Source organism: Schistocerca cancellata, chromosome 8, assembly GCF_023864275.1.
Source record: "Schistocerca cancellata isolate TAMUIC-IGC-003103 chromosome 8, iqSchCanc2.1, whole genome shotgun sequence".
NCBI lineage: Eukaryota > Metazoa > Arthropoda > Insecta > Orthoptera > Acrididae > Schistocerca > Schistocerca cancellata.
In genome coordinates, this window is record NC_064633.1 from 462,394,561 (window position 1) to 462,422,543 (window position 27,983).

Sequence of the window (27,983 nt, forward strand, 5' to 3'; positions counted from 1 at the left end):
TAACAAGCCTACGTTATGGCGCGTTATCGTGACGAAAAAGCCAGGTGCCGGCATGATGTTTCTAAGGATGCTTACAACACCTGTGGCGTTAGCCAGACCTCATATTTTTTCCGTCTAGCTTCCCTGTTAGAATTCTGCTTGATGGTGAAGAAATCTGTCACAATGGTTCTTCATATATCGGGACTTTCACAAAGTGATTGGTGCACAACTTCTCTTTAGACTTGGTGAAAGCAAGAAACACGGATTTCGAATTCTTGACATATCTGTTCTTATGTCAATTCAATACGGATCTACCAAAAAGGAAAGCTTCCTCGAGGTTAGTCTTCTCACAGTCACGTGAATTCAGTAGAATAATATGGAAAGTCTCCTCACAGGACAAGAGACTTTTCTCTTAAAACCGATAAACAATCAATCCCAGTGACAAAGATTTCTTCGTGAAATTGCATTTCAGTTCCCTGCTACTTAGTTTGTGCTAACTGGTTAACAGCTACAACAAAATTATTAAGAGGATTTCCAACTCTAGAGCAAGGATACTTAAGAAAGATTGAAGAATGCGAAGGACGAGGCTGTGACACGTAAACGTTGACACTCACGCTGCAATAGTACGTTATTATTTTTTGTTAGACGTGTTAGTTATACCGGAACTGAACGATGGTACGCTACAAAAATTTGACAGTTTGTTTCTATACACCGCTCAACTTTTTTTATTGTTGGAATATTTATTTAGCGGACTGGAATACAACAGCTGGCCAAACAAATATTATGAGTAAATTATTGGTTTGTGATAAGTTATAAGTACTACTTGATCAAGACATAAAGAATTGATCTATACAACTAATTTAAAACGTACGAAATAAAATATAAATGCAAAAAATAGTCAGCATTTGAATACTCCTTAAAATAACTCATTATACAGGTGAAATGATGGAAACGAAAAGCAATGAAGGGAAAAGACGCTGCCCACACTGTATATAAGTAAGCCTTCGTTTCAATAGTGGCCTAGGAATAAACATCGAGTCTTGCACTTGTCAGATGGTCTTTAACTTTACGTTTGCAGTTTGTTAAGATTCCTGCTGGTTATACTTCTGCCTAAGAAATACAAGGATCTATGCATCGTGTTAGCTCTACGTTAGTAATACTTTTTGAATTACGTTTTACATGTATATCTTATACTTAAGTATAACTATTCTGAGTATCTACCAATTAGGTTTAGGACCCATTAATATTCGGATCTACGTCGGCTTATGTTTATTCCTCCTACATCTATGTTACTACTTCTGCTTGATGTGTTCCGTATATAACTTACATTCTTCTTTAATTACAACGACATAACTGCAAGTATTTAATGATGACAATGTGTGTACGTCGTAACGTGTAGATAGCATCGGTACTAGAGTGGGTAAGGCATCCGACATCCCCTAAAGGTTGCCCCCTGCCGCTTTCGTGGCCACCGGCTCCGCTTGAGACATCGAAAGAGCCAAGCACTGTGAAAACTATCACACAGAAGACTACACTATTCAGCAGAACATTGTTCATACAGTTCGATTCACTAAATTGTCTTCATACACATTCCTTTTTGTTTTGTATTTGAGATAGCGCAGGTATTATTGCGCTGGGCTTCTGACAACAACGCTACCTGAGATTCCATATTCCTTGCCTTTATACGCGCCTCACTGTGACTGCTGTGTTTCTCATATGATCTCCTTCCATTTCTGGGAGAGATGAACTAATACAAAGCTCTTCGATTTCCGGTCAAGTGACTTCGTCGAAATGGCGCGACGTTTGGACGAGTCTCTCTACCATTATCTTCATGATGAAAGTCACATTCAAATCAAATAAAACATGTTATTTCATCTCTAAACATTCTACAATGCAGTTGATGTCGTCATACAGAAATACATTAAATACAAAACGTAAAAACAAACACACAGAAAATACATGGACATTTTATACAAATAGTAAAAACTGCAATAGGTTGATTAAAATACTTGCAAATCAGAACTACAGGACTGCAACATTCTCACAAATAAGAGAGTCAGAAAATAAGATAATCTTTACAGCATGTATAAACCTCTTCTAGTGTATAAAAAGCTTTATCTTTTAGCCACTTCTTTGGAACATTTTTAAAAACAGATGATGGAACGTCATATACCTGTGAACGCAATGAGGTAAAAAACTTAACTCATAATACTGATAGCTGTTAATTCTCTTCTGAAGCCTAGTTGTAGGCGTGCTTATGTTTTCTTTCTGTCGTGTACCATGCAGTTGAACTAATTTTCTTAGGGTGAATTGTGTTGATTTTCTTTTATGTGTAATAAACAACTGAATATAAACAATGGTGGGATGGTCAATATTTTTAGCTTTTTAAAATGCACCCTGCAAGAAGCCCTGGTATCAAAAATTCCTAAGAACAACCTGATGGCCTTATTTGTCAAATAAAGATTTTCTTTGATCCTGGTGAGTTACCCCATAGCATTACTCCATGTGTTAAGTGAGTACGGAAGAAGGCATGATATGAAGTAAGTAAAATGTTATCACTAACACAAGTTCTAAGTATATCCCACAAATAAGTGACTAAAGACTGCTCCGTCGGTTCTTCGTAGCGTATATTATACATTATGAATGAAACACAAAAAACACTGGTATAACATTCTACAATATTTATTATTTCTTAGACGAACCGGTTTTCATCTGTTACGCCATAATCAGGTACAAAGATAAGTATGTGGTGCAGTGAAATTTTGTTGGATCAAAGATTTTAAACTACTGCATCTACAAAGTATCTCCATTTGTAGAAATGAAAAATGTTACTGTTAAAATTAGGAATAAAACAAGAGCGATTATTTCAGTGTAAATGCGATGTAAGATTATTGAACTAAGATAAACTGTGTGCCCTATTAACTAATGAACTACAGACAAATTACAAAAGTTGTATACGAGGGAAACTAATTGAACAATAAAATTTGGTAGCATAATCCAAGAAAATATTCTTGCATCATAAACAGATAAGATATAATAGTGACATTATGCAGGCGAGGAAAGCAGCCGCGATTATGCATAGTAAAAAAATTTTAACACAACAGAAATTATAGTAACTGAAATTAAGGAAAATGGGCCATGTGAGTAAGAGGGACAATTTACAACATGACCTGGGTGGTATTATGAGCAGTATCTGCACATATTTTATTATACATTTTAGTGAAGGTAGTGTTGTAGCAGTAGCTTCAAAAACCTTGCTTTGACAAATATCATTAATATCTAGTACATTATATTGTAGATCTAATCTGTTATTAACATAAATAGAAGCACCACCAAAATCTCGGTCTTGTCTGCAGTAGCCAGTAATTAGAGTGATCTACGTGGAACGAACAACCTTAGTTGCTTCTCACTTAGCCAGTGTTTGTTGACACCTAAATCACATTTCTTTCCTTCCAAGAGAATATAAAAGTCATCAACTTCGTTATTTAAAGAACTACTGCTTATGGACAGATTAATAAAGAACTTGCACCAGACACGGAAGTATTAAAGTTAGTTACGTTCGATATTACTTCCAACATAGTCTTGTTTAAGGCACCATGGTACGTTAGTTTCGGATCACAGTTACAGGTAACACTTAATACTTTTTCCAATTTCGCGCAATTTCGACAGAGTCATTCGGCTAGAGACCCGAAAGTTTTACATTTCAACGAGTCTTGTATGTTCCATTCTACCTGCCAAATATCCAGACTTCAGTGCTTTAGCTGGAATTTAGTGATTATCCTATTTTTAAATCATCATCTACACATAATCTTGGTTTCCTCCACAAAGCTATTGCCAAGCAGCTGCATTTCTTCAATAAAATTTACTCGCAAGTAAACAGCGAGTTGTTTACTACCCATTGAGAGCAAACGTGCTACTACCACCCCAACATTTCAGATACCTACATTCTGATGGAATACACAAATTCCTTAACATCTGCATGACACCAGTTAGGTATTGACCACCTGTAAGGTGTGAAACACCAGCAGAGCATCCATTACAACATTCAATACCGCCTGTTAGTCCTATTTGGTAAGTGTCCTACATACTTTAGCAGTATTCCAGGATAAGTTGCACGAGTGATTTTTAAACAGTCTCCTTTGTAGGTTGACTTTACTACCCCAGTCTTCTATCCACGAACTAAAGTCTACCAACTACTTTACCTACGATTAAGCCTATGTGACCCAGGTATTCCTATGACTTGACCGATCTCAACCGTGACTCATTGGCATTATAGTCATAAGATACTGCGTTTTTTCGTTGTGTGAAGTGCACAATTTGCATTTTTCTACATTTAAAGCAATTTGCCAATCTCTTCACCACTTTGAAATCTTATTAAGATCTGATTGAATATTTATGCAGCTTTTTTCAGACAGTACTTCCTTACACATGACTGGATTACCTACAAAAATTCTGAAGTTACTATTAACATTGACTGCAAGGTCATTAGTCTACAACATGAACAGCAATGGTTCCAACATGCTTCCCTGTGGCACACGGAGTTACTTCATCATCTGTATGTCACTTGATACCACATACGTCCGTACTTTTGATAATAACCGTAGATGTGATACTAAGTCAAATGCTTTTCGGATATCAAGAAATATTCCATCTACCTAACTGCCTCAACCCAAAGCTTTCAGTTCAGGTAGCACACGACTGACGAAGTATGGCTTAACTCTCCACACGTTATATAAATAGTTCTAAAAATATTATAACATTTTTCTAACCACAAAAGATTGTGCCTTAAATATTAACAACATATTACAAATAGCTTTATACACTCCTGGAAATGGAAAAAAGAACACATTGACACCGGTGTGTCAGACCCACCATACTTGCTCCGGACACTGCGAGAGGGCTGTACAAGCAATGATCACACGCACGGCACAGCGGACACACCAGGAACCGCGGTGTTGGCCGTCGAATGGCGCTAGCTGCGCAGCATTTGTGCACCGCCGCCGTCAGTGTCAGCCAGTTTGCCGTGGCATACGGAGCTCCATCGCAGTCTTTAACACTGGTAGCATGCCGCGACAGCGTGGACGTGAACCGTATGTGCAGTTGACGGACTTTGAGCGAGGGCGTATAGTGGGCATGCGGGAGGCCGGGTGGACGTACCGCCGAATTGCTCAACACGTGGGGCGTGAGGTCTCCACAGTACATCGATGTTGTCGCCAGTGGTCGGCGGAAGGTGCACGTGCCCGTCGACCTGGGACCGGACCGCAGCGACGCACGGATGCACGCCAAGACAGTAGGATCCTACGCAGTGCCGTAGGGGGCCGCACCGCCACTTCCCAGCAAATTAGGGACACTGTTGCTCCTGGGGTATCGGCGAGGACCATTCGCAACCGTCTCCATGAAGCTGGGCTACGGTCCCGCACACCGTTAGGCCGTCTTCCGCTCACGCCCCAACATCGTGCAGCCCGCCTCCAGTAGTATCGCGACAGGCGTGAATGGAGGGACGAATGGAGACGTGTCGTCTTCAGCGATGAGAGTCGCTTCTGCCTTGGTGCCAATGATGGTCGTATGCGTGTTTGGCGCCGTGCAGGTGAGCGCCACAATCAGGACTGCATACGACCGAGGCACACAGGGCCAACACCCGGCATCATGGTGTGGGGAGCGATCTCCTACACTGGCCGTACACCACTGGTGATCGTCGAGGGGACACTGAATAGTGCACGGTACATCCAAACCGTCATCGAACCCATCGTTCTACCATTCCTAGACCGGCAAGGGAACTTGCTGTTCCAACAGGACAATACACGTCCGCATGTATCCCGTGCCACCCAACGTGCTCTAGAAGGTGTAAGTCAACTACCCTGGCCAGCAAGATCTCCGGATCTGTCCCCCATTGAGCATGTTTGGGACTGGATGAAGCGTCGTCTCACGCGGTCTGCACGTCCAGCACGAACGCTGGTCCAACTGAGGCGGCAGGTGGAAATGGCATGGCAAGCCGTTCCACAGGACTACATCCAGCATCTCTACGATCGTCTCCATGGGAGAATATTAGCCTGCATTGCTGCGAAAGGTGGATATACACTGTACTAGTGCCGACATTGTGCATGCTCTGTTGCCTGTGTCTATGTGCCTGTGGTTCTGTCAGTGTGATCATGTGATGTATCTGACCCCAGGAATGTGTCAATAAAGTTTCCCCTCCTGGGACAATGAATTCACGGTGTTCTTATTTCAATTTCCAGGAGTGTATATTATACAGCACCAAAATGTACAAAACGTAAAATATTTACAAATGCTACGCAAAACACAGCCTCAGGTCTGCCAACAACAAAAACTGTATAAAATGGCAAAAACTGCTTATCGCGATCTGTACTACGCATTTCTTCAAGTGATTTTAATATGAATCACTAGATTGAAGTAGCCACCGAAAACATCGTGTGTTTCTAGGTACACTATCCTCTAGGTACAACACTCTCCTCTAGTACTTATAACACACGACAGAAGATAGAAACTTATGGCAAATTTTATCGTATGCACGTGATTACGAAGTTATTTTTTTTTTAGAACCATGGGGTACTTTTTGACGTTCCATTTAGGATAAAAGTTATTATATACCTTTCAAAAATTTTCAGTGTGCCGTCCACTGGAGGAATGACATACATCCAGATGAGAGCCCTATACTTTTGCGAGCATGTCTCTAGTGGCTGCACTCACTGCTGTTGCTAGGTTGCATTACTGTGAGGAGAAGTACGTATACGGAGTCTCACAAATACGAAAAAAAGAAAATAAGATCAGGCGACCCTGAAATTAAACAGTGCAATATTGTGCCATCGTCGAATCTTTGCACTGTAGGAGGCGCAGTGCCGTAATTTCGACGAAAATCACTCCGCACAGTTGCAACATAATTTCAACTACAGAAACGGAGAAGACAAAACATCTTTTGTTGCCGTCTTGTCACCATCTCGCTTCTAGGCCTATTAATTCTAGACAGCTTGCATCGGGGCAAATGAAAACTTTGATCCTAAATGTAAGTGTAAAAATGCTACTGTATGTGCATGGATGTAAAAGGTATACCATTGTAAAATATGATGTTTCTTTTGGAAGTAGAAACTTCATATTATTATGTGTAAGTTAAAATTCATATCACGTTTCTAGTTTTATTCATGTAGAAGATAAGGTCTAGTGAGACGTGACGAATCTTACAGAAACATCCTGTACGATTGATACACTGCCTGCACTTAATATTTTATTTACATTTTCTGTCGCTTGTTGCCATTGAGTTTATACACTGTCTGGTCAAAAGTACCAGTAGATGTCACGAGACGCGAACCCGCCAGTATGAAAGGAGGGGGGGAACTTTGCATCCTCAGTAGACAAATAGGATGGCTCGGTCGTGACAGCCCTCTGTCTTTGAAGGCGGACTAGTCATTGGATGGCACCTGAGTAGCAGATCCATCACGGGCAACTTAACGCTTCTAAAGATGCTAAGTCGACTGTCGGTGAAGTGACTGTGAAGTGGAAACGTGAAGGAAGCTAAAACAAAACCAAGCAGAACCTCGTACTGACGGACAGGGACTATCAATCATTGCGGAAGGTGGTTGCAAAAAAATCGCATGAAATCAGCGGAAAATATCATTGTGAATTTCATAATACTAACAGCAGTCCAGTTAGCACAACGACTGTACGTAGGTAGTAAAAAAGAATAGGGTGCAATAGTTGACCAAATCCTGATAAGCCAAACATTTCTTTAGTTGATTCTAAGCGACACTTGAGATCGTGTAAAGAGTGACGTCACTCGACAGTGAATGTCTGGAAGCGAGTGATTTGTAGTGACGAATTACGCTATCCCTGTGGTAGCCCGATGGAAGGGTATGCGTTTGACGAATGCCTTGAGAACATTACTTTCTATCGTGTGAAATGCCAAAGGTGAAGTACGTAAGAGGTGGAATGGGGGTGTTTTTCGTGGTTACTCTGTGGTCCACTAATTGCGCTAAAGAAAACATTAAATGCGGAGGAAAATGGACAAGCTATAACGATACAGCCTTCCCCAAAATTAATATGAAATGTCTGATACCACATTTTTTATATGCATCCGGATAGTTATCGAACAATTCAGTGCTTCCTAAGGCCTTGTGTGTGTGTTATACATATATCGTTCTGTCCTATTTGATAAGAAACTTGATATTCATTGCGAAAGCATATGAAATGTTCTGGAAGGACGTGCGTTGTTATAATTATCGTTGGACTGTTGTCATTGATAAAATTATGTACATATACTAAATTAAGTAACTAATCAAGAAATTGAAGTAAAAAGTCCTTAGCTATAAATAACTAGAGACTGCAGAGATGATAACATGAAAAATCAATGCTTCTAATTAACAAAATTTTAATCTAAAAATCCAGTAACAGAAGAACTCACCACTATCTTGAGAAACAGCTTAAAAGTTATTACCAAGAAATGTATTTTCAATTGTTATTTATTTTTATGTCTTCCTCTGTAATTAATACTCTTTGTAATTACATTTCTAATTAGCTCTCCAATTGTTCACATCTCACGGTTTTCCGTTCTCCAGAATTTGAGGCCTTATTAGTGCATTTTATGTATGTAATCGGATAAGCACGAGCTCTGTACTACTATTAAATGTTAGTAACCAAATCCAAACTGTAATTAATAACATAACCAAAATAATGCAAGAGACATTATTGTAATTAAAGTTCAGAATGATTTTCTTTCGGAAAACTAAAGATATTACTATAAAAGATTGCCATTGAATATTGTATTTTATATCTTATTCGACTGTAACATCAGTTTCTTTACGTGTTGTAAATTTTAATTGTAACATCAAAATTGTACAAAATTAACAATGCTTTATTTTGGAAGTTATTGTTAAAATTCTATGTAAAGCGATGCACGATGCTGCGAGAAGTCAGTTTTGCAGTTACTTTTGGAAGTCAAAGACTTCAGTGCAGTCTGTCCGTGCTTTGTTTACATGCCGAGTGTGCAGTTCGAATGTCAATTAAAGTGAATAAATTTTGCGAAGCATGAAAATTTCTCATTCATTCATCAATGGATCAGGCAGAAGAAACTTAAGTAACATTCAACCTGAATCGTTAGAGCGTTCTACAGCACAGAGTGGAGAAACAGTTCGGAGACGACGACTGCTTGTACTAGCATGAAAATACACCATGTCCTGAAGCGCCATCTGTGAGGTAATTGTTGCTGAACAATAACATTCCTGAAATAGACTGCCATTCCTCCACAGATATTCAAACACCTCATTGAAAGTATCCCCGTAAGAGATCAAGCTGTCATAGAGGCGAAAGATGCGCTCGGCCCATATTACTTTCCTATCAATGGGTGTCTAGATACTTTTGGTATGATATGTACACTACTGGCCATTGAAATTGCTACACCAAGAAGATGACGTGCTACAGACGCGAAATTTAACCAACAGGAAGAAGATGCTGTGATATGCAAATGATTAGCTTTTCAGAGCATTCACACAAGGCTGGCGCCGGTGGCGACACCTACAACTTGCTAACATGAGGAAAGTTTCCAACCGATTTGTCATACACAAACAGCAGTTGACCGGCGTTGCCTGGTGAAACGTTGTTGTCATGCCTCGTGTAAAGAGGAGAAATGCATACCATCACGTTTCCGACTTTGATACAGGTCAGATTGTAGCCTATCGCGATTGCGGTTTATGGTATCGCGACATTGCTGCTCGCGTTGGTCGAGATCCAATGGCTGTTAGCAGAATATGGTTTCGGTGGGTTCAGGAGGGTAATACGGTACGCCGTGCTGGATCCCAACGGCATCGTATCACTAGCAGTAGAGATGACAGGCATCTTATCCGAATGGCTGTAACGGATCGTGCAGCCACGTCTCGATCCTTGAATCAAGAGATGGGGACGTTTGCAAGACAACAACCATCTGCACGAACAGTTTGACGACGTTTACAGCAGCATGGACTATCAGCTCGGAGACCATGGCTGCGGTTACCCTTGACGCTGCATCACAGACAGGAGCGCCTGCGATGGTGTACTCAACGACGAACCTCGGTGCACGAGTGGCAAAACGTAATTTTTTCGGATGAAACCAGGTTCTGTTTACAGCATCATGATGGTCGCATCCGTGTTTGGCGACATCGCGGTGAACGCACATTGGAAGCGTGTATTCGTCATCGCCATACTGGCGTATCACCCGGCGCGATGATATGGGGTGCCATTGGTTACACGTCTCCGTCACCTCTTGTTCGCATTGACGTCACTTTGAACAGTGGACGTAACATTTCAGATGTGTTACGATACGTGGCTCTACCCTTCATTAGATCCCTGCGAAACCCTGCATTTCAGCAGGATAATGCTCGACCGCATGTTGCAGGTCCTGTACGGGCCTTTCTGGATACAGAAAATGCTCGACTGCTGCCATGGCCAGCACATTCTCCAGATCTCTCACCAATTGAAAACGTATGGTCAATGGTGGCCGAGCAACTGACTCGTCACAATACGCCAGTCACTACTCTTGATGAACTGTAGTATCGTGTTGAAGCTGCATGGGCAACTGTACCTGTACACGCCATTCAAGCTCTGTTTGACTCAATGCCCAGGCGTATCAAGGCCGTTACTACGGCCAGAGGTGGTTGTTCTGGTACTGATTTCTCAGGATCTATGCACCCAAATTGCGTGAAAATGTAATTACATGTCAGTTCTAGTATAATATATTTGTCCAATGAATACCCGTTTATCATCTGCATTTCTTCTTGGTTTAGCAATTTTAATGGCCAGTAGTGTATGATGTATGATAGCTGGCTTTGCTGTTTTTGTGTAAACAAACACCTAAATATCTTCAGCTGGCTTCCGTTGTGAGTGGCGTTTCCCATGGTTTTGGCGTTGGATCTCTCATTACTCTCTATTTCAATCATAAACATGATACTGAAAACGCCCGACACTGCCTCCAGCACCGTCTAGGAATTCCTGGACCAACACAAGAGACACTTTTGTAGGAAACAGTGCGTCCGATCTTTTTCGGGTGAAATGCATACATTCTCTTGCTGTTTGCGTTCTTTTGCTCCGTCGTCAATGCATCTGAATTTAGGTCAGAAAATGCACCCGGCAATAAATTTTACTGAACTGAGTGGTTATCGGTAATTCACAGAATAAACAGAAACCACCGTGACAACTTTCAGGAGGCCGTTTCCTACAGGGAAAACAACAAAAAATTTGACTAATGAGCAGAGAAAGCGACACAGATGACGTGTTATTTCATTTGTTACTAGTTTCGCTCGTCAGAAGCGAGCATCTACAGATAGTGATTGTCCTGATCTAATGACGTTACTAGTTTCAAGCTCCGCTCGGCGCCATCGTCAACATAAGTTTTGTGAAAAAAAGATGATAAGCTAGTGCTCTTCCAGCGGAAAGATTTTATCGATGCTACGTTTTACACGACACAACTATTTAGTATTTTATGCTTCAATAACAAACAGACAAAAATATCATCGACGAGCTACAGCAAAACAGATGGTAACACCAGCAACAATTCAGCATCAATATTTGGGCCAGTGATTGATTAGTTTCTCTTCAACGGCAACCAAACGTACCAATGTTACTGAACTCTCTACTGAATACATTACCTTTTGTCGTTGTTAATTCCGTAGACAATACAACGGATTAGTTGGCTGATATGTGATGAAAGCAGTGCATTTCCGTGCTGTAGTATGCTGTTATTTTGACGAGACTCTTTCCGGAGAACGGAAAGGTCAGAATAGTACTATGACATGATTCTCCCAATCACCAAACTTACATGCGCTAATCTTTTACATGTGGGAGTCATCTGAAAAATATGATACACGCTGCAACTGTTTCCAATATGCACTCAGCAGAATAAAGTTTCTGTGCAGTCTGTATCGACAAAAAGGCTGAAATACTCGAACGAATGAGTTAATCCATTATATGAGATGCTGAAGTTTGGGATCCATAGGTCGATAAACACTTCAAAGAAGTATTTCAGAGTTGACAGCACTAATACTGCATTGGTACGTCATGAAAACACATTTTCGGAAATGAACTGATGTGACCTTTTGATTACTTTTCCATGCAGGAATTACATCTCTCAGCTGGTCTCTGCAGGGCGGACCCGAATTCGAAGGACAATATTTTGGAGGTTGTTCAGTAATATTTTCATAGTATTCTGGTTTGAGGTAGCCATGGTCTCTGGCAGCACTTTACACAGTAACTGCATTCAGCTTTTTTACGCCCATTTATCTCTGTATCTGAATTGTACAGAAAATGTCTGAATAGTGCAGCAAATATCAATCATGTGCGCTGTATGTCTTGTCTGGAAACAAACTTGTTTCTTTCACTCACGGTACTTACTGCTGACGACAGTAATGCTCATTTTACTCTTTGCTCTCATTCTTGCATTCAAAGCTGCTCGGTCCTGTCTCGAGGTTTTTTGTCGGCAGTGTTAGTCGTACTTAAGCAGTGGCAGCAGTATGGATTAGTTTACTGATAATGGGTTGGCCAATATGAATCTCTTATATGGATTCACCGAATGCGATGGAACAGCGGCACAACGACGGCAATCTTATCACAATATTTTTGCGTCTTAAGGTTGCTGCATCACTGTGTAGTCGTGTCACTGCATAACACGGTGCCTTCACTGTAGTGAAGATTTCTCAGAAACAAAAGAAATATGGGAAACAAACAGGATACATCGTATTTCCATAGTTACTTTGAAACAAGTTACCGGTGACGACAGGTCACTCATATCAAAATATCCCTGCAAAATTGGTGCAATTTTGTAGATGGAATTGGGTTCACCGTGCATACTTTGCGTTCATTTTGTACTAAAAATGATACCCTGACACGAGATCTATTAATTCAGCGTATGTAGAGAAAGCCAGCTTCACTTCCTCAAGGGCCATTGACCCAGCTGTGGAGGTATACTCAGGGAATTCACCATGACGTCACAAGCTTGAAACCGAGGCCCACGTGAAAGACAGGTCGTGACATGTATGTCACAGCACGTGACATTGCAGGTCTTACGAGTGCCAGCAGGAGTCTTCGGCAGGGACCGAGTAACTGTTTCAGATGACGTTAAAAATTCTTGACTGCTCTTTTAAATATATGTGAGCTCTCGACAACACACGAGAAATTTAAGACCTTTAGTGGATAGCCTTTAATTTACATATTGATTTCCCGTGAACCATGCAGGAGCCGAGCGTTTGAGAAGTGTGGCGAACAAGCCGACTAGTGTGACGCCACAAGTTCGTTGCAGGGCCCGTATACCTCTTTGTCCCCGTTTGAAACCGACGTCCTCTGCGCCAGTTGCCCCAAACATTAGTTTCTTGTGGAAGTGTTTTTATCAAAAATGCCAGCTTTATTAGCTTACAGGTGTACTAATCGTTCTGATTGTAGACAAAGTGTAAAAAGGCCAAATTTCATCTGTAAGTGGACTCATTCAAACGATATTTTCTTTTATGTACGTACGCTGTTTAATTTTACGAGTACTGTAGTGGTTCTGTTATTTGACTTCCGATTTCCTATCAGTCCAACTCTAAAAGCTCTCTGGGTGTACGCTCTGCGAAGGAAATATTTTCGCAGCATTTTCAGAAAGAGGACGTAGACCAACTATCAGTTTCATCAGTCCCCATGAAGGAAAATACTGCATTATGAACGTAGCCATGTCACATCACATACTTCTGCTCTTCTTCATTCGAAACGCGTAACAAAAAGAGTGACACTGGCATGAATTCGACTTTTTAGTCATTCTTAACTGCAAGTAGAAATGTCACAAAATGTTCGACCTGCGTAAATGACAGAACAATATTCACTGCTAACCGATCAGTCATTATATTGGTGTATAACCTGCTTCTGTTTATAGATTAATTGCCGGCTGATGTGGCCGAGCGGTGCTAGGCGCTTCAGTCTGGAACAGTGCGACCGCTACTGTCGCAGTTTCGAATCCTGCCTCGGGCATGGATGTGTGTGATGTCCTTAGGTTAGTTAGGTTTAAGTAGTTCTACGTTCTAGGGTACTGATGGCCTCAGATGTTAAGTCCCATATTGATCGGAGCCATTTGAACCATAGATTAATTTATGTAGAAAAATTTTTTCGAACGCTGTTGTACATTTATTTGAATAATCAATGTCTAATCAGAGAATGTCTAACAATTACGCTGACATATACACAAATTCGAGGCGTTATCGAGTCTGCAACGACAGAACCAAACAACATGATATGAGGATGAAGTGCAATCTCTAAATGGTGATTAATTATTAAAATAAATTCCACAAATGAATGACGAGTTACACAACCCGCTGTTAGTCCAAACGCAAGTTGCCATGACCAAATAAATACAGAAATGGCGCGCTTTTTTATCGCTGGGATATAACAGTGACATTGATATGCGCCCAGGTTTTTTAACGCAGCACGAAAGTATTCTCATGGTGGAGGTGGATTAAACAAGAATACAACCACGTTGTTTGCACTGGACGAAATTTGCATGTTTTTCGTCTGAAATGTGGGCTATAGCGCGAGCTTTATTCCAGATATCATTCCTCCTCAATGGAAAATATCTGCAATTGTGTACTTTGCGTCGGTTAATTTTCGATATACACGCTCCACATTCTCACAAAACACAGATTCGTTAAAGGTCATTTGATCCCGACAGTCGGTCATTTCGCCTTGTCAATGTTACTTTACAGCAGCAAGATCGTTTACTAATCTTTCGCGCTACCAATACGTGACGACTAGTATTGTACTCACGCGTGCTTCAGTAAGAGAGAACGAGTCGATGAGTATGAAGCAACCGCAGCTACACTGTTCTCTGATTCGTCATGCTTGCGGAACTACAGCGGAAACGAAGGAAGCCCGTTAGCATTGATGTAACAGCGGCGTCTTGATTTGTGAAGTATGCAACCCGCAACATTAGTCACGTACTCGCTCCGTTTCTGATCTCTTGAGCCAGCACACTAATACTCGTATCTCTGCTCGGTCACCGGAGAGAGGCGGGAGCAGTGGAACTGAAGTACAGAGAGCGATGCAGTCACAAACAACTGTTCTCCTAGATGAAGGCCACATGGAAATTAACCGAAACGCACGTAACAGTTGTAGTGATTGCGCGATACGGCGCAGCAATTCCAAAAGCTGCAGTGAAAGGCGTAGGCGGTTGTATCTGACGGCACGAGCGCGGCGCTGGTGCTGCTGCAGCCGCTGTGTGGGTCTGTTGGGAACACTTGTCTCCCGGTTCGCTATCGGCGAAAGGGCATCGGATCGGCACAGTGATCAGCGGACTCGGAAGGCTGGCAGGTGAAGGCAGCTGCCCCGCGCTATCCTCAGTGCCATCAGCGCCGAGGTCCGAGGTTCGAGGTCTGGGACTGCTTTCTTGCGGGTCGATGCCGCTTCGATCACGCAGCGCAGAAAATACCATATGTAGACTTAGCTCCTTGAAACCGGCAGCAACCTGTACGACTAAAACAACAGTTTCTCTAAAGGAGAGTGCGTAATACCCGATAGTATCCGTACACTACGTAACGTTTCTTAGAACTTATTGTAACTTTTATTGAAGGTTTTCCTAACACATCGACTTTTGCTAACACATTCGTCAAGATGCGCAAAACTATAGCCCTATATCTCTGACATCTATCTGTTGTAGTATTTTAGAACATGTTTTTTGCTCGAGTATCATGTCGTTTTTGGAAACCCAGAATCTACTCTGTAGGAATCCACATGGATTCCGGAAACAGCGATCGTGTGAGACCCAACTCGCTTTATTTGTTCATGAGACCCAGAAAATATGAGATACAGGCTCCCAGGTAAATACCATTTTCCTTGACTTTAGGAAGGCGTTCGATACAGTTCCGCACTGTCGCCTGATAAACAAAGTAAGAGCCTACGGAATATCAGACCAGCTGTGTGGCTGGATTGAAGAGTTTTTAGCAAACAGAACACAGCATGTTGTTCTCAATGGAGAGACGTTAAAGTAACCTCTGGTATGCCACATGGGAGTGTTATGGGACCATTGCTTTAAACAATATATATAAATGACCTAGTAGATAGTGTCGGAAGTTCCACGCGGCTTCTCGCGGATGATGCTTTAGTATACAGAGAAGTTGCAGCATTAAAAAATTGCAGCGAAATGCAGGAAGATCTGCAGCGGATAGGCACTTGGTGCAGGGAATGACAAATGACCCTTAACATAGACAAATGTATTGTATTGCGAATACATAGAAAGAAGGATCCTTTATTGTATGATTATAAGATAGCAGAACAAACACTGGTAGCAGTTACTTCTGTAAAATATATGGGAGTATGCGTACGGAACGATTTGAAGTGGAATGATCATTTAAATTAACTGTTGGTAAGGTGGGTGCCAGGTTGAGATTCATTGGGAGAGTCCTTAGAAAGTGTAGTCCATCAACAAAGGAGGTGGCTTACAAAACACTCGAACGACCTATACTTGAGCCTTGCTCATCAGTGTGGGATCAGGTCGGGTTGGCAGAGGAGATAGAGAAGATCCAAAGAAGAGTGGCGCGTTTCGTCACATGGTTATTTGGTAAGCGTGATAGCGTTACGGAGATGTTTAGCAAACTCAAGTGGCAGACTCTGCAAGAGAGGCGCTTTGCATCGCGGTGTAGCTTGCTCGCCAGGTTTCGAGAGGGTGCGTTTCTGGATGAGGTATCGAATATATTGCTTCCCCCTACTTATACCTCCCGAGGAGATCACGAATGTAAAATCAGAGAGATTCGAGCGCGCACGGAGGCTTTTAGGCAGTCGTTCTTTCCGCGAACCATACGCGACTGGAACAGGAAAGGGAGGTAATGACAGTGGCATGTAAAGTGTCCTCCGCCACACACCGTTGGGTGGCTTACGGAGTATAAATGTAGCTGTAGCTGTAGCTGTAGATGTAGATGTAGACACAATGACTTTTGCTAACACATTGACACAGACAGCAAGATAATATCAAGAGAGGGAGAGAAAGAGAGGACAGAGAGAGAGAGAGAAAGAATATGAGGGTACGTCCATTAACTACGTGATGCTTAAAAGGGGGGGGGGGGGGGAAGAGATCGGGCAGGATCTTACCAAATCTCATTTAAAAGGGGGAGGGGCAAGGAAAATCTGACGTCAACTTTTTAATTCTGAGAGCATACATTAGTATAAGGGGTAACATTTTTTGTTTTATAAAATTAAATCCGGGCATAGAGAACACTGAAATGTCCACCAGTCTTTATGGCCTCTCTGAACAGAACTGATTGCTTCAGACGTGCGCATGACCGGGATTCATCGATTTGAAACAAGTGCTGTACAAGCGTCTCATTTCATTCGTTGAGTTCCCTGTCACGCCAGTCTAAATCACTGCATGTCAGTCAGTGAGTCAGCCATGATATTCTGCAACGCACATAAAGCCGATGTTATTGTGTTCAACATGAGTTTGTATCAAAACTTGCGAATGTTAAGAGACATGCCGACAAATTGAAACACACTTGCAAAGAAGAACTTAATCGTTTGTGAAAGGAAGCTAAGCTGAAGATCACCGACAAAAATTCTGTTAGTGAGAACCAAGCGATGGAAAACCTGCCTAATCATATGGTTCAAAGGAAGATACAAACAAAGTTGTCTTTCATCTGCAGTAAGTAAGTAAGAGTTCTATCATAATTAATGTACTTAATACATCAATAAAAGATCAATTTTGTAGAGATCCATCAAAATGATTAATACTATTTCCGTAGGGCATGATTAAAATAGTGTTCTAATCAGGTGTTACAAACACTGTTTAACACAGTTCTATAAAGTTTCGGGCGTGTTGCCGCGTAAATTCAGCTTCTTCTTCTAATATTTCGGTTGAATACTGTCCTGCCATCTTCAGAGTGAGCCGAAGTGACTGAGGCACCAGCACTTGCTCCGTCCTTTCAAACCTGAGGACTGAACCAGTGCGTATGCTGGGGCGTTAGTCACCTCGGCTCATTCTGAAGATGGCTGGACGGTATTCAGCCGAAATATTAGAAGAAGAAGCTGAATTTATGTGGCTGCACGCCCGAAACTTTATGGAACAGTATTTACGCCGCGGAAACATGAGGATGCACTGTGTAACATACTTTCTAACATGTTTTTGTTAAAGAGTTTTAACCAATGTTTAAAACATACAAAAAGTTTTCACTGACGTACCTTTACCAATCTAGGGGGGGAAACAACACGACATTACATCTCACCAAGGGTGCAGAGAGGAGGGGACTAAATTTTAAAAAAATAAGCCTCACGTAATTAATGGACGTCCCCCTAAGGCGTTCTTGACTGGGAAGCATAGAGGGGTAGGTTCAGCCGCCTGATCGCAAAGGATCTTGTTCTTCACGCAGTCGCTCCTTCTTTGCAGTGTTTGAGAGCTGTGTCGCAAGTGTGCCTAAAGAGTATAGGTGACTCTAATGGGTGTGCGAATAGTGTACTGTCGTATTTGTGTTCTACGATGATGAGAGGCGGACGAGGGTGAAACTCAGTGTCGTCACATTGCCAAACTTAGCGTCCCCTATCCACCAGACGAACCAGTAACAAGAGGATTCCGGATTGTAGAGGTAACAGGGCAGTGTATAACTTAAATATGTCGGTGCGTAAGAAACAGCTTGCTGTAATCGAGCTTCGAATTCGAAGAGTTCGTCCACACATGGAGCACGCTCGCCTTCAACATGACAAGCGAGGCCACACACGACATCTCCAACAATCCGTCGCCCTCGGTTCACTATAATCGATTAGCCTCCATACAGTCTCGACTTGGCTCCATCCGATTTTCATCTATTTCAAAAACTTAAAGAACTCTTTCGACGGCTTCACATTGACAGTGATGAAGCAGCGCAAGCAGGGATGAACTTGTGGCTCGTCAATCAAGTCAAACATTCTACACTGACGGTATCAACAAACCGGTCTCTCGTCGGAGAAATGTGTTCACCGTCAGGGTGACTATGTTGAGAAATAAATATGTAGACATAAAGAATAAAGGCGTAGAATCTTAAAAACGTGTTTTACTTAAAAAACTTTAAGAATATTCACATTAAAAAATCGAAGGGTTTACTTTTCAGCACGCCCTCGTACATACTCCAAAAAACGTAGGTAGAGATCAGGGATCATTTCGTATGCCACTTAAATGATCACTGCAGTTCTTGATCAAACACTCAGTCTATTCCGTTTTAAGTTTCAATGAGATCATAATAATTTTATGTGACACATTTGAAACTCCACTTTTTTAAAACTAAATTGAGTACGCAAAAGACGTTCCTTGGTAGCATTCCCCTTTCTATTCAAGATTTTGACTCGACAATGAACATTAATACTATCTGACCTCGATTTAATTGACTTATTCAGAAGTAGGAAATGCTCTTACGGCGCAACGCAGAATAAAAGGGAAGCTTGAACAAATATTTAAAAGAATGCAGCATTGCGATCGCACCCTGCAACTTTCTCGCGCTACTTACAACTGTAACTGTTACCTCCCTTGTAGGCAGATGACGTACAGCAAAGATGTAAAACCTCACTCTGTAAATCTAACGGCTATTCACAAATGAACATGAAATTAAACAGCCACGTCGAGAGTTTTCAGGATCAACATGAAGTTTCGAATTTTTGCCAATACCTACTTACCTCACTGGCTGTGGTATGCATTCAAAGAATTCCAAATATTTCCTCTGTTGACAGTACCATTTGAATAATGATTCCGATAGAGGTAAAATGCATTTTGTGCTCCCATCAAATACTGCTTTACGTAACAATATAAAAGCACATGTGAAAAACACACAAATCATTACATGTTTCAGAAATGACTGCTGGATGAGAATAAATCGAAACCACTTTAGAATGACTGCCCGCAATTATTCAGTAATCCAGTGAGTAAGATGAAGTACGATTCCAGAAAACATCAAGACCAGAACAGAAGGAAACCCCAAATAATCTAGAACTCCCGTAGCGACGTTAAATAAGTGGCAATGTAATGAATGTGATGCCATGATCTCACGAATGAATAACTAAAATACCGATGTTTTTCCTTGAATATCGAATATAATCTGTCTCTTCGAACAATGGATGGTGAGCCTCGTTGCAACGGAGGTTACATCCATAACCCTGAAAGCGATAAAAACAAAATATTACACCAAGTTCCGCTTGCATAGCAGTTGTCTCACCGTAATTACTGTATGTCGCAGCATATAGCTGGCCATCGAAACGTACCATTCGCTTGCAAGGAAACATCACCAACTTGAACTCATATTTTGATGGAAAAAAAAAAACTTGCCAGATATCAGCCCCAGCTACCGATCTTAACCGATCTCGCGCAAAAATTGAGCGGTAATTCTAATAGTATGCACTTATGACATTCTGAATGTGCAAGTTTTCGCGCAGTGGTTATTTGTCACTCCTATCCAGCCACTTAATGCTCGAGCATGGCATCGGTCCACTGTACAGCGGAGTGACAATCAGAGCCCACGTTTACGCAGGATGTTGAAGGCGAGGGAAGAGGAGGGGAGAGGGAGTCACGTCTGCCCAACATGTTTTGAAATATTGTCCGGGAACATGTGTTATTTTATGCGAAGAGAGGTAAGTAATATGAGTACTTAGTATGTCAACATCACACACAAATACGTTCAAAGTTACACTGTTGGAAGAAACGTCGCAGCACAAAGAAGGAGTTGTGTGACATAATTTGATAGGCGTGTTTGTACATCTGTAAGATGATGTCTATTCCAATTTCGCACCAGTCGCATAAGAATGGCGCTAGGAGCGCCAGTATGACGATGCAAATCAGCTTTGCTCTAAATACACGCCGTAACGATCATGAGCGTTAGTTACCCTTGAGACTGGACGTGGTGAGTTGATCTTAGTCAGAAATGCCTTTAAAGGCACTATTATCAACACCACACTGACTTGGAACGAGGTCTTGAAGGAGGGCTACGAGGAGCTGGATGTTCCTTCTGCGATATTGGAGAAACATTTGGCAGGAATGTAGCCACAGTACACGTTTGCTGGCAGCGGTGGTCACGAGAATGATGTACGGTCGCTAAAAGATCGGGCTAAGGACGGCCACGTGACACAACCAACAGGGAAAACCAATGTGTTCGGCGTATGGCTCTGACGCATCATACAGCATCTGCAGCAGCAATTTGGGCAGCAGTTGTCAACAAAGTGACACATCGAATTGGTTCAAATCGGTTACTTCAAGGATAGCTCTGAGCCAGATGCCTTGTAGCGTGCATTCCACTGACCCCAACTTCATTGTTGTCAATCGAGGGCTCACTGGAGGGCAGGGTGGATGTCTGTTGTTTTTTGATGTCAATTAGATCTGCCTCAGTGTCAGTGATCACTGCGCGTTGGTTACAAGGAGGCGAGTTGAGGACCTGCAGCCGGCCGGAGTGGCCGAGCGGTTCTAGGCGCTACAGTCTGGAACCGTGCGACCGCATCGGTCGCAGGTTCGAATCCTGCCTCGGGCATGGATGTGTGTGATGTCCTTAGGTTAGTTAGGTTTAAGTAGTTCTAAGTTCTAGGGGACTGATGATCTCGGAAGTTAAGTCCCATAGTGCTCAGAGCCAATTCTGCCTGCGTGCCAGATACACTGGACCTATATCTGGAGTTATGGTGTGGGGTGCAATTTGGTGTGACAGTAGAAGGACTCTCTTGGTTATCCTACGCTCTCTGACTGAAAATCTCTACGTCATCTTGGTGACTCGAACTGTTGTGTTGGCTTTCATAAACAGCACTCCAGGGCGTGTTTTCCAACGGGATAACGCTCGTCCACATACTACTGTTGTAGCCCAACATGCTGTACAGAGTATTTATATGTTGCTTTGGCCTGCTCGATCACCAGGTATGTTTCCAATCAAGCACGCAGGGTACATCATCGGACGACAATTCCTGCATCCACGAATAGCATTAACCGTTTCTTTGTTGGCCGACCAAGTGCAAAACGCGTGGAACTCCATCACAAAAACTGTGATGCAGCTCCTGTCCAATACAATCCATGCACGTTTACATGCATGCATTCAACATTCAGGCGATTGCATTGGTTATTAATGTACCAGCAGTTCAAGCACGAGGTAGGTATCGTGCTTAAATTAACCTGTGATCTTGTAGTGTTAATCACCGAAATATGCTACCGAGACAAATGTATTCTCGAAATTTCATTACTCTTCTTTGATTATTTTGTGGTGTTGCTCTTTTTTCGGTCAGTGTATTTTAAAAATATATTCGTAATGGTATCTTGCAGCTTATCCACATATAATGAATAAACCGAAGAAACTAAACAATTATTGTGAAATGAACTTAATGATTTTCAATCTACAGCTCAAACATGCCAGTCACGTTGAAGATCAGCGCATCTCCTGCAAATATGCTTAACTTTAGCAGGGTCTGCTTTACAATTAGTAGAGAAAAACACGCAACAGCGACGTTAATAGTTAAAAAGTGCTAATCTATTTTTTAATGACACATTCATTCATTTCATTCACTTTACATGCATTTATGAATGACTACATAAAAATGTTCAAAGCACAGAGATATCTCACAACACCTATAGATCAAAAACCGCGCACACTGACACAATGAAGAAAGCACGTTACCGATGTTTCACTCGATGTTCAAAGTGATATAGCCGGTCACTGATGTAGGTGCTTCGACCCACGCATACTGGAAGATCAACCGATATACTGATTGATACAACTGTCTGTAAAGAAGAGACTGCATTTGAAGGCTTTTGTTACGCTCACCAGAGTCCACATTGACGATCAGAAGTGCGGAATTATCAAAGCTGCGAACAAAATCTTTGAATACCGGACGCCAAATACATCTAGTGGTTTGCAGTATCTTGCTCCACCTAATGGTATAGGCAATACAGAAACAGCGGTGTGGTTCAAATGGTTCAAATGCCTCTGAGCACTATGGGACTTAACATCTCAGGTCATCAGTTCCCTAGAACTTAGAACTACTTAAACCTAACTAACCTAAGGACATCACACACATCCATGCCCGGGGCAGGATTCGAACCTGCGACCGTAGCGGTCGCGCGGTTCCAGACTGAACCGCTCGGCCACCAGCGGCCGGCAGAAACAGCGGTGTCTTCCGCTCCATGTTTTAACAATATAATGCTCCTATTGATGGTCCTTAAAGAAAGATTTCCCTTCTTCCATATTTTCCGAATGGCGACATCTCGCTTTGTTTACTTCTTTACTAAAGGTAGTGACAAAGAGTTTTTCTGTGACATTACATCTTCACAGCAGGCTTCATCGTAACTCACTCCTCGTTTTTACATCCCTGTCCCGTTGTACCATCGAAGATGTTCGACGAATGCAACAGTGGTGAAAGAATAGCCTTAGTATCGCCATCGTCATCCTCAGTTAAAGAAGCATTGGTCGTTAGTCCACCATTTTACTCTATATCCAGCATTCGTAAAGTTGTCCATGATTTCGGCAATGAAATTGAAAGCTAGAAATAATAGTACAAAGAAAGCTCCATACGCTTTCGTTTGCCTTGTATAAAACTTAGTCGAATATATGCGTATACCGATGCTTACCAGTCACGACTGCCAGAAGCCCTCGTTCTTTCGCATTTAAACGTTGCAATTTGAGCATCATTTCGTACGGTTCCTGCAGATGCAGCCCTATCGATTGTTAGGTTCGCCGACATTATGAACACAAACTTCCTACTCAAACCATTAGGCGGCGGCAGTGGGGCGGAGTGAATGATAAACAACCACTGTGCGCGAAGTTTAAAAGCTGTAGTTACCGTGGGTCATAACTACGTGTTATTAGAGTTATGGACCAAATGATCGTGCAGGATTGATTGCTGTGGCTGATACCTTACAAGGGTGCTTCTTTTTCCTTACAATATGAGGTCAAGTTGGTGATGATGTTACCTTGTTAATACAGGCAGCACCCCAACGACGCATATAGTCGCAACAACCCCGGAAACAAACTAGCGCAGAACAGCACGTAGAACCAGCACTATGAAAAGCAGGAAAGGTTGTGTCTTCGTCTACCCGTTTACAAAGGCATACTGTCTACAAAGTCTGTTGTGCTCTCTTGTGATTAATCGTTCAGTTATTCCTCCAAAGTTATCGAGTATCGACAGATCTTCACTAGGCAGCCAAAGTCTGTAGCGCGCTTAAGGGGCTCTCGCAGGTTATTAATACACTCCTGGAAATGGAAAAAAGAACACATTGACACCGGTGTGTCAGACCCACCATACTTGCTCCGGACACTGCGAGAGGGCTGTACAAGCAATGATCACACGCACGGCACAGCGGACACACCAGGAACCGCGGTGTTGGCCGTCGAATGGCGCTAGCTGCGCAGCATTTGTGCACCGCCGCCGTCAGTGTCAGCCAGTTTGCCGTGGCATACGGAGCTCCATCGCAGTCTTTAACACTGGTAGCATGCCGTGACAGCGTGGACGTGAACCGTATGTGCAGTTGACGGAATTTGAGCGAGGGCGTATAGTGGGCATGCGGGAGGCCGGGTGGACGTACCGCCGAATTGCTCAACACGTGGGGCGTGAGGTCTCCACAGTACATCGATTTGTCGCCAGTTGTCGGCGGAAGGTGCACGTGCCCGTCGACCTGGGACCGGACCGCAGCGACGCACGGATGCACGCCAAGACCGTAGGATCCTACGCAGTGCCGTAGGGGACCGCACCGCCACTTCCCAGCAAATTAGGGACACTGTTGCTCCTGGGGTATCGGCGAGGACCATTCGCAACCGTCTCCATGAAGCTGGGCTACGGTCCCGCACACCTTTAGGCCGTCTTCCGCTCACGCCCCAACATCGTGCAGCCCGCCTCCAGTGGTGTCGCGACAGGCGTGAATGGAGGGACGAATGGAGACGTGTCGTCTTCAGCGATGAGAGTCGCTTCTGCCTTGGTGCCAATGATGGTCGTATGCGTGTTTGGCGCCGTGCAGGTGAGCGCCACAATCAGGACTGCATACGACCGAGGCACACAGGGCCAACACCCGGCATCATGGTGTGGGGAGCGATCTCCTACACTGGCCGTACACCACTGGTGATCGTCGAGGGGACACTGAATAGTGCACGGTACATCCAAACCGTCATCGAACCCATCGTTCTACCATTCCTAGACCGGCAAGGGAACTTGCTGTTCCAACAGGACAATGCACGTACGCATGTATCCCGTGCCACCCAACGTGCTCTAGATGGTGTAAGTCAACTACCCTGGCCAGCAAGTTCTCCGGATCTGTCCCCCATTGAGCATGTTTGGGACTGGATGAAGCGTCGTCTCACGCGGTCTGCACGTCCAGCACGAACGCTGGTCCAACTGAGGCGGCAGGTGGAAATGGCATGGCAAGCCGTTCCACAGGACTACATCCAGCATCTCTACGATCGTCTCCATGGGAGAATAGCAGCCTGCATTGCTGCGAAAGGTGGATATACACTGTACTAGTGCCGACATTGTGCATGCTCTGTTGCCTGTGTCTATGTGCCTGTGGTTCTGTCAGTGTGATCATGTGATGTATCTGACCCCAGGAATGTGTCAATAAAGTTTCCCCTTCCTGGGACAATGAATTCACGGTGTTCTTATTTCAATTTCCAGGAGTGTATTATCAGACTGTCAATATACTGACCGTCCGAGGGCGCGTATTGACATATTGTCAATACTAGAAACACTGACGAGCAGTACTGACGGACCTGAAAATATTCTTAGTATTGTCAATACATACTGAACGAGTGAGGTCAAGTATTGACGCCTTGACAATATTCTACATCCAGATGTTGACAGAGGTTCAGGTACCAGGCATGCGGCGTTAGTGTGCACTGTTTATTTTTCAATACGCCGTTGTGTATACCACACCTCAATTTCAGTTTAAAGGTGTCTTAACAAAAAATAATTTTAATAGGCCTATACAAGGGTGGTCATTGTACTCGTATATACCACTTTAGGATGGTTAACGGAGGATTCTCTATGACAGTGCTTACTTCATTAATTTGAAAGTATAGTATAAATTGGTGTATTATACAGCAGTTTGGGGAAACGCTCTCATTTCGGAGAAAAGGTCATATATTTGAAATGACTAGTAAGGTGTTTGCGAAATACACATCAGTTTCACCAAATTATCAAAAAGTGAAGAAAGAAATTGTTATACGTTAATAGCCTGAATAGATCATTGCCAGGCAGATATAATTGCTTCACAGGTTTCTACAGAAATTTATTAATTGTGATAGCTGATATTACAGGACTAAATTTCGAACATTAGAACGACCTGCCTATCGCCAGAAATCTCAAAGTTACTCCTATTCTCTTGTCGACTGTGACTGTCTCTCTCATTAACGTATTTTGCTTCTCTATTTCGTCTCTTATCAGCGCTAATAACTTGGCCTACGCTGCAGGGCTCATCGTAAAACAAATTATGAAATTTTTCGAGTCCATGATTTTGATTTCTGTCAGTAAATTAACGCGTGGCCAGTCGGACTTTCTTTCTGACCATTCCCGGGCCAATTTCGTCTTTCTCTTTGTTTTCTGTTTCTTGCAAGCTATCTATAGCTAATATACCTGCAGCACACGCCTTTTTTGGGTTTTCGACATTTTAATCGCGTTGCCAACTGACAATTTTTGTCGTGTTATTGATAGTGTGAGAGCGATTCAATATATTGATTTGACAAACAAGAATTGTCAGTAAATTCTGAACGTCTGTCGAATTTTAGCAGTCACGTGCAGAATGTCTTTGCACTACTTTAGCGATTCATAACTCACATAAACATAAATGCTTTGATATATGACTTTTAACAAACGGATTTCAACTGAAATGACACAAAATCAGTTCAAAGTAGTTACGAGAGAATCAAAAATAATTAAAAGTAACGTAAATAAAAGTGCATAAAACAGTCCCCTAAAGACTTCATGTACTCATAAGATCGAGCATGTTTGGAAAGTGACGCGTACTCCAAAGGAAATCGTCCTTTAAATGGCAGTAACATACCATGTATTTGTAGTTAATGGCTGACACGTTGGCTAGATCTGCTCATGCAACACTCAGCATTTAATGAATAAAATTATTGAGATTCCTTCGACAAAAGAGAACCATATATAACGCACAAATCATAGAATTAACGAAATGGAAGAAAATCCGGAAGATTGCAAATTTCAACACAATCAGGCTATACTGAAGAGGACTCTGCAAGGATTCTACTGTGTTTTTGACGAAAGGCAGGACTAGGGAAAAAAACTTCTGGATATTCTTGAAGCAAAACTGTTACGGTAGTGTGTTCACAAGAAAGTAATGGCTTCCCACAAAATCACTGGTGTATACTTCTATCGAAATGTTTCTGGAAAGAGGCCAGTAAGAAGACTTCGTGATGAAATACTGAATTCAAGTGCCTCCAAAATAGCGACGCATGTAGTCGGCAAGTAAGTGAAAAACTGTCGATGGACAAAACATTACAAAAGAGAATAACACGGAAACACTTACGGTTTTATGCAGCAGATAAGGATTCTCAACATTAAATTTTTTTATTTCTCCGATAGATGTTTGTACTAAACTGCTGAGCAACGCACAGGTAGACGTCGTAAGCCTACGGCTGAGGAGCTCGTAGGCTTTGAGAATTGAATAAATTCCTAAACTTCGTCGTGGAATGAACATACGGTGCTGTATGAGAGAATCTGAATGAGAGAATCTGTAATTACACTTTGAACAACTCTTGCGAATGTCATGTATGAGAGATAAATAAAAAAGTTTCCACCAAAAGCGAGAATGTCAGTGTTTTAATTTACGTTTGTCGCTTCATACCATGTGTGTACCGAGCAATTGAGATAGGGAAGAAGAAGTGACATCGCGAGGGAAAGCTACTGCGCTAAATCGCAGGACGACAGACAGACGCTTGTGGAATGGGAACGGCGGGAACATGTCGTAACGTCACAGCTTCACAAGTCTCGGTCAGGCCAGTACTACCATTCCTGCCTCACTTGAGACAATTACCGAGGTATCTAGAACGCCCTGAAGAACTCCAGTCCAGTTACAGAGTGAAACAGCT

At 42.5% G+C, this 27,983-nt stretch overlaps 1 protein-coding gene across 1 annotated transcript in view; it reads right to left on the bottom strand.

Annotated features, from left to right (window-relative positions):
- LOC126095631 (A disintegrin and metalloproteinase with thrombospondin motifs 7-like) overlaps positions 1-27,983 on the bottom strand; it is a gene marked incomplete at its 5' end in the record, with an annotated part of 619,647 nt that overhangs the window by 309,243 nt on the left and 282,421 nt on the right. Inside the window, 2 exons of the mRNA XM_049910395.1 lie at positions 5,735-5,760; positions 24,081-24,094. Coding sequence (XP_049766352.1) covers positions 5,735-5,760; positions 24,081-24,094 — 40 coding nt within the window. The remainder of the gene's footprint in view (positions 1-5,734; positions 5,761-24,080; positions 24,095-27,983) is intronic.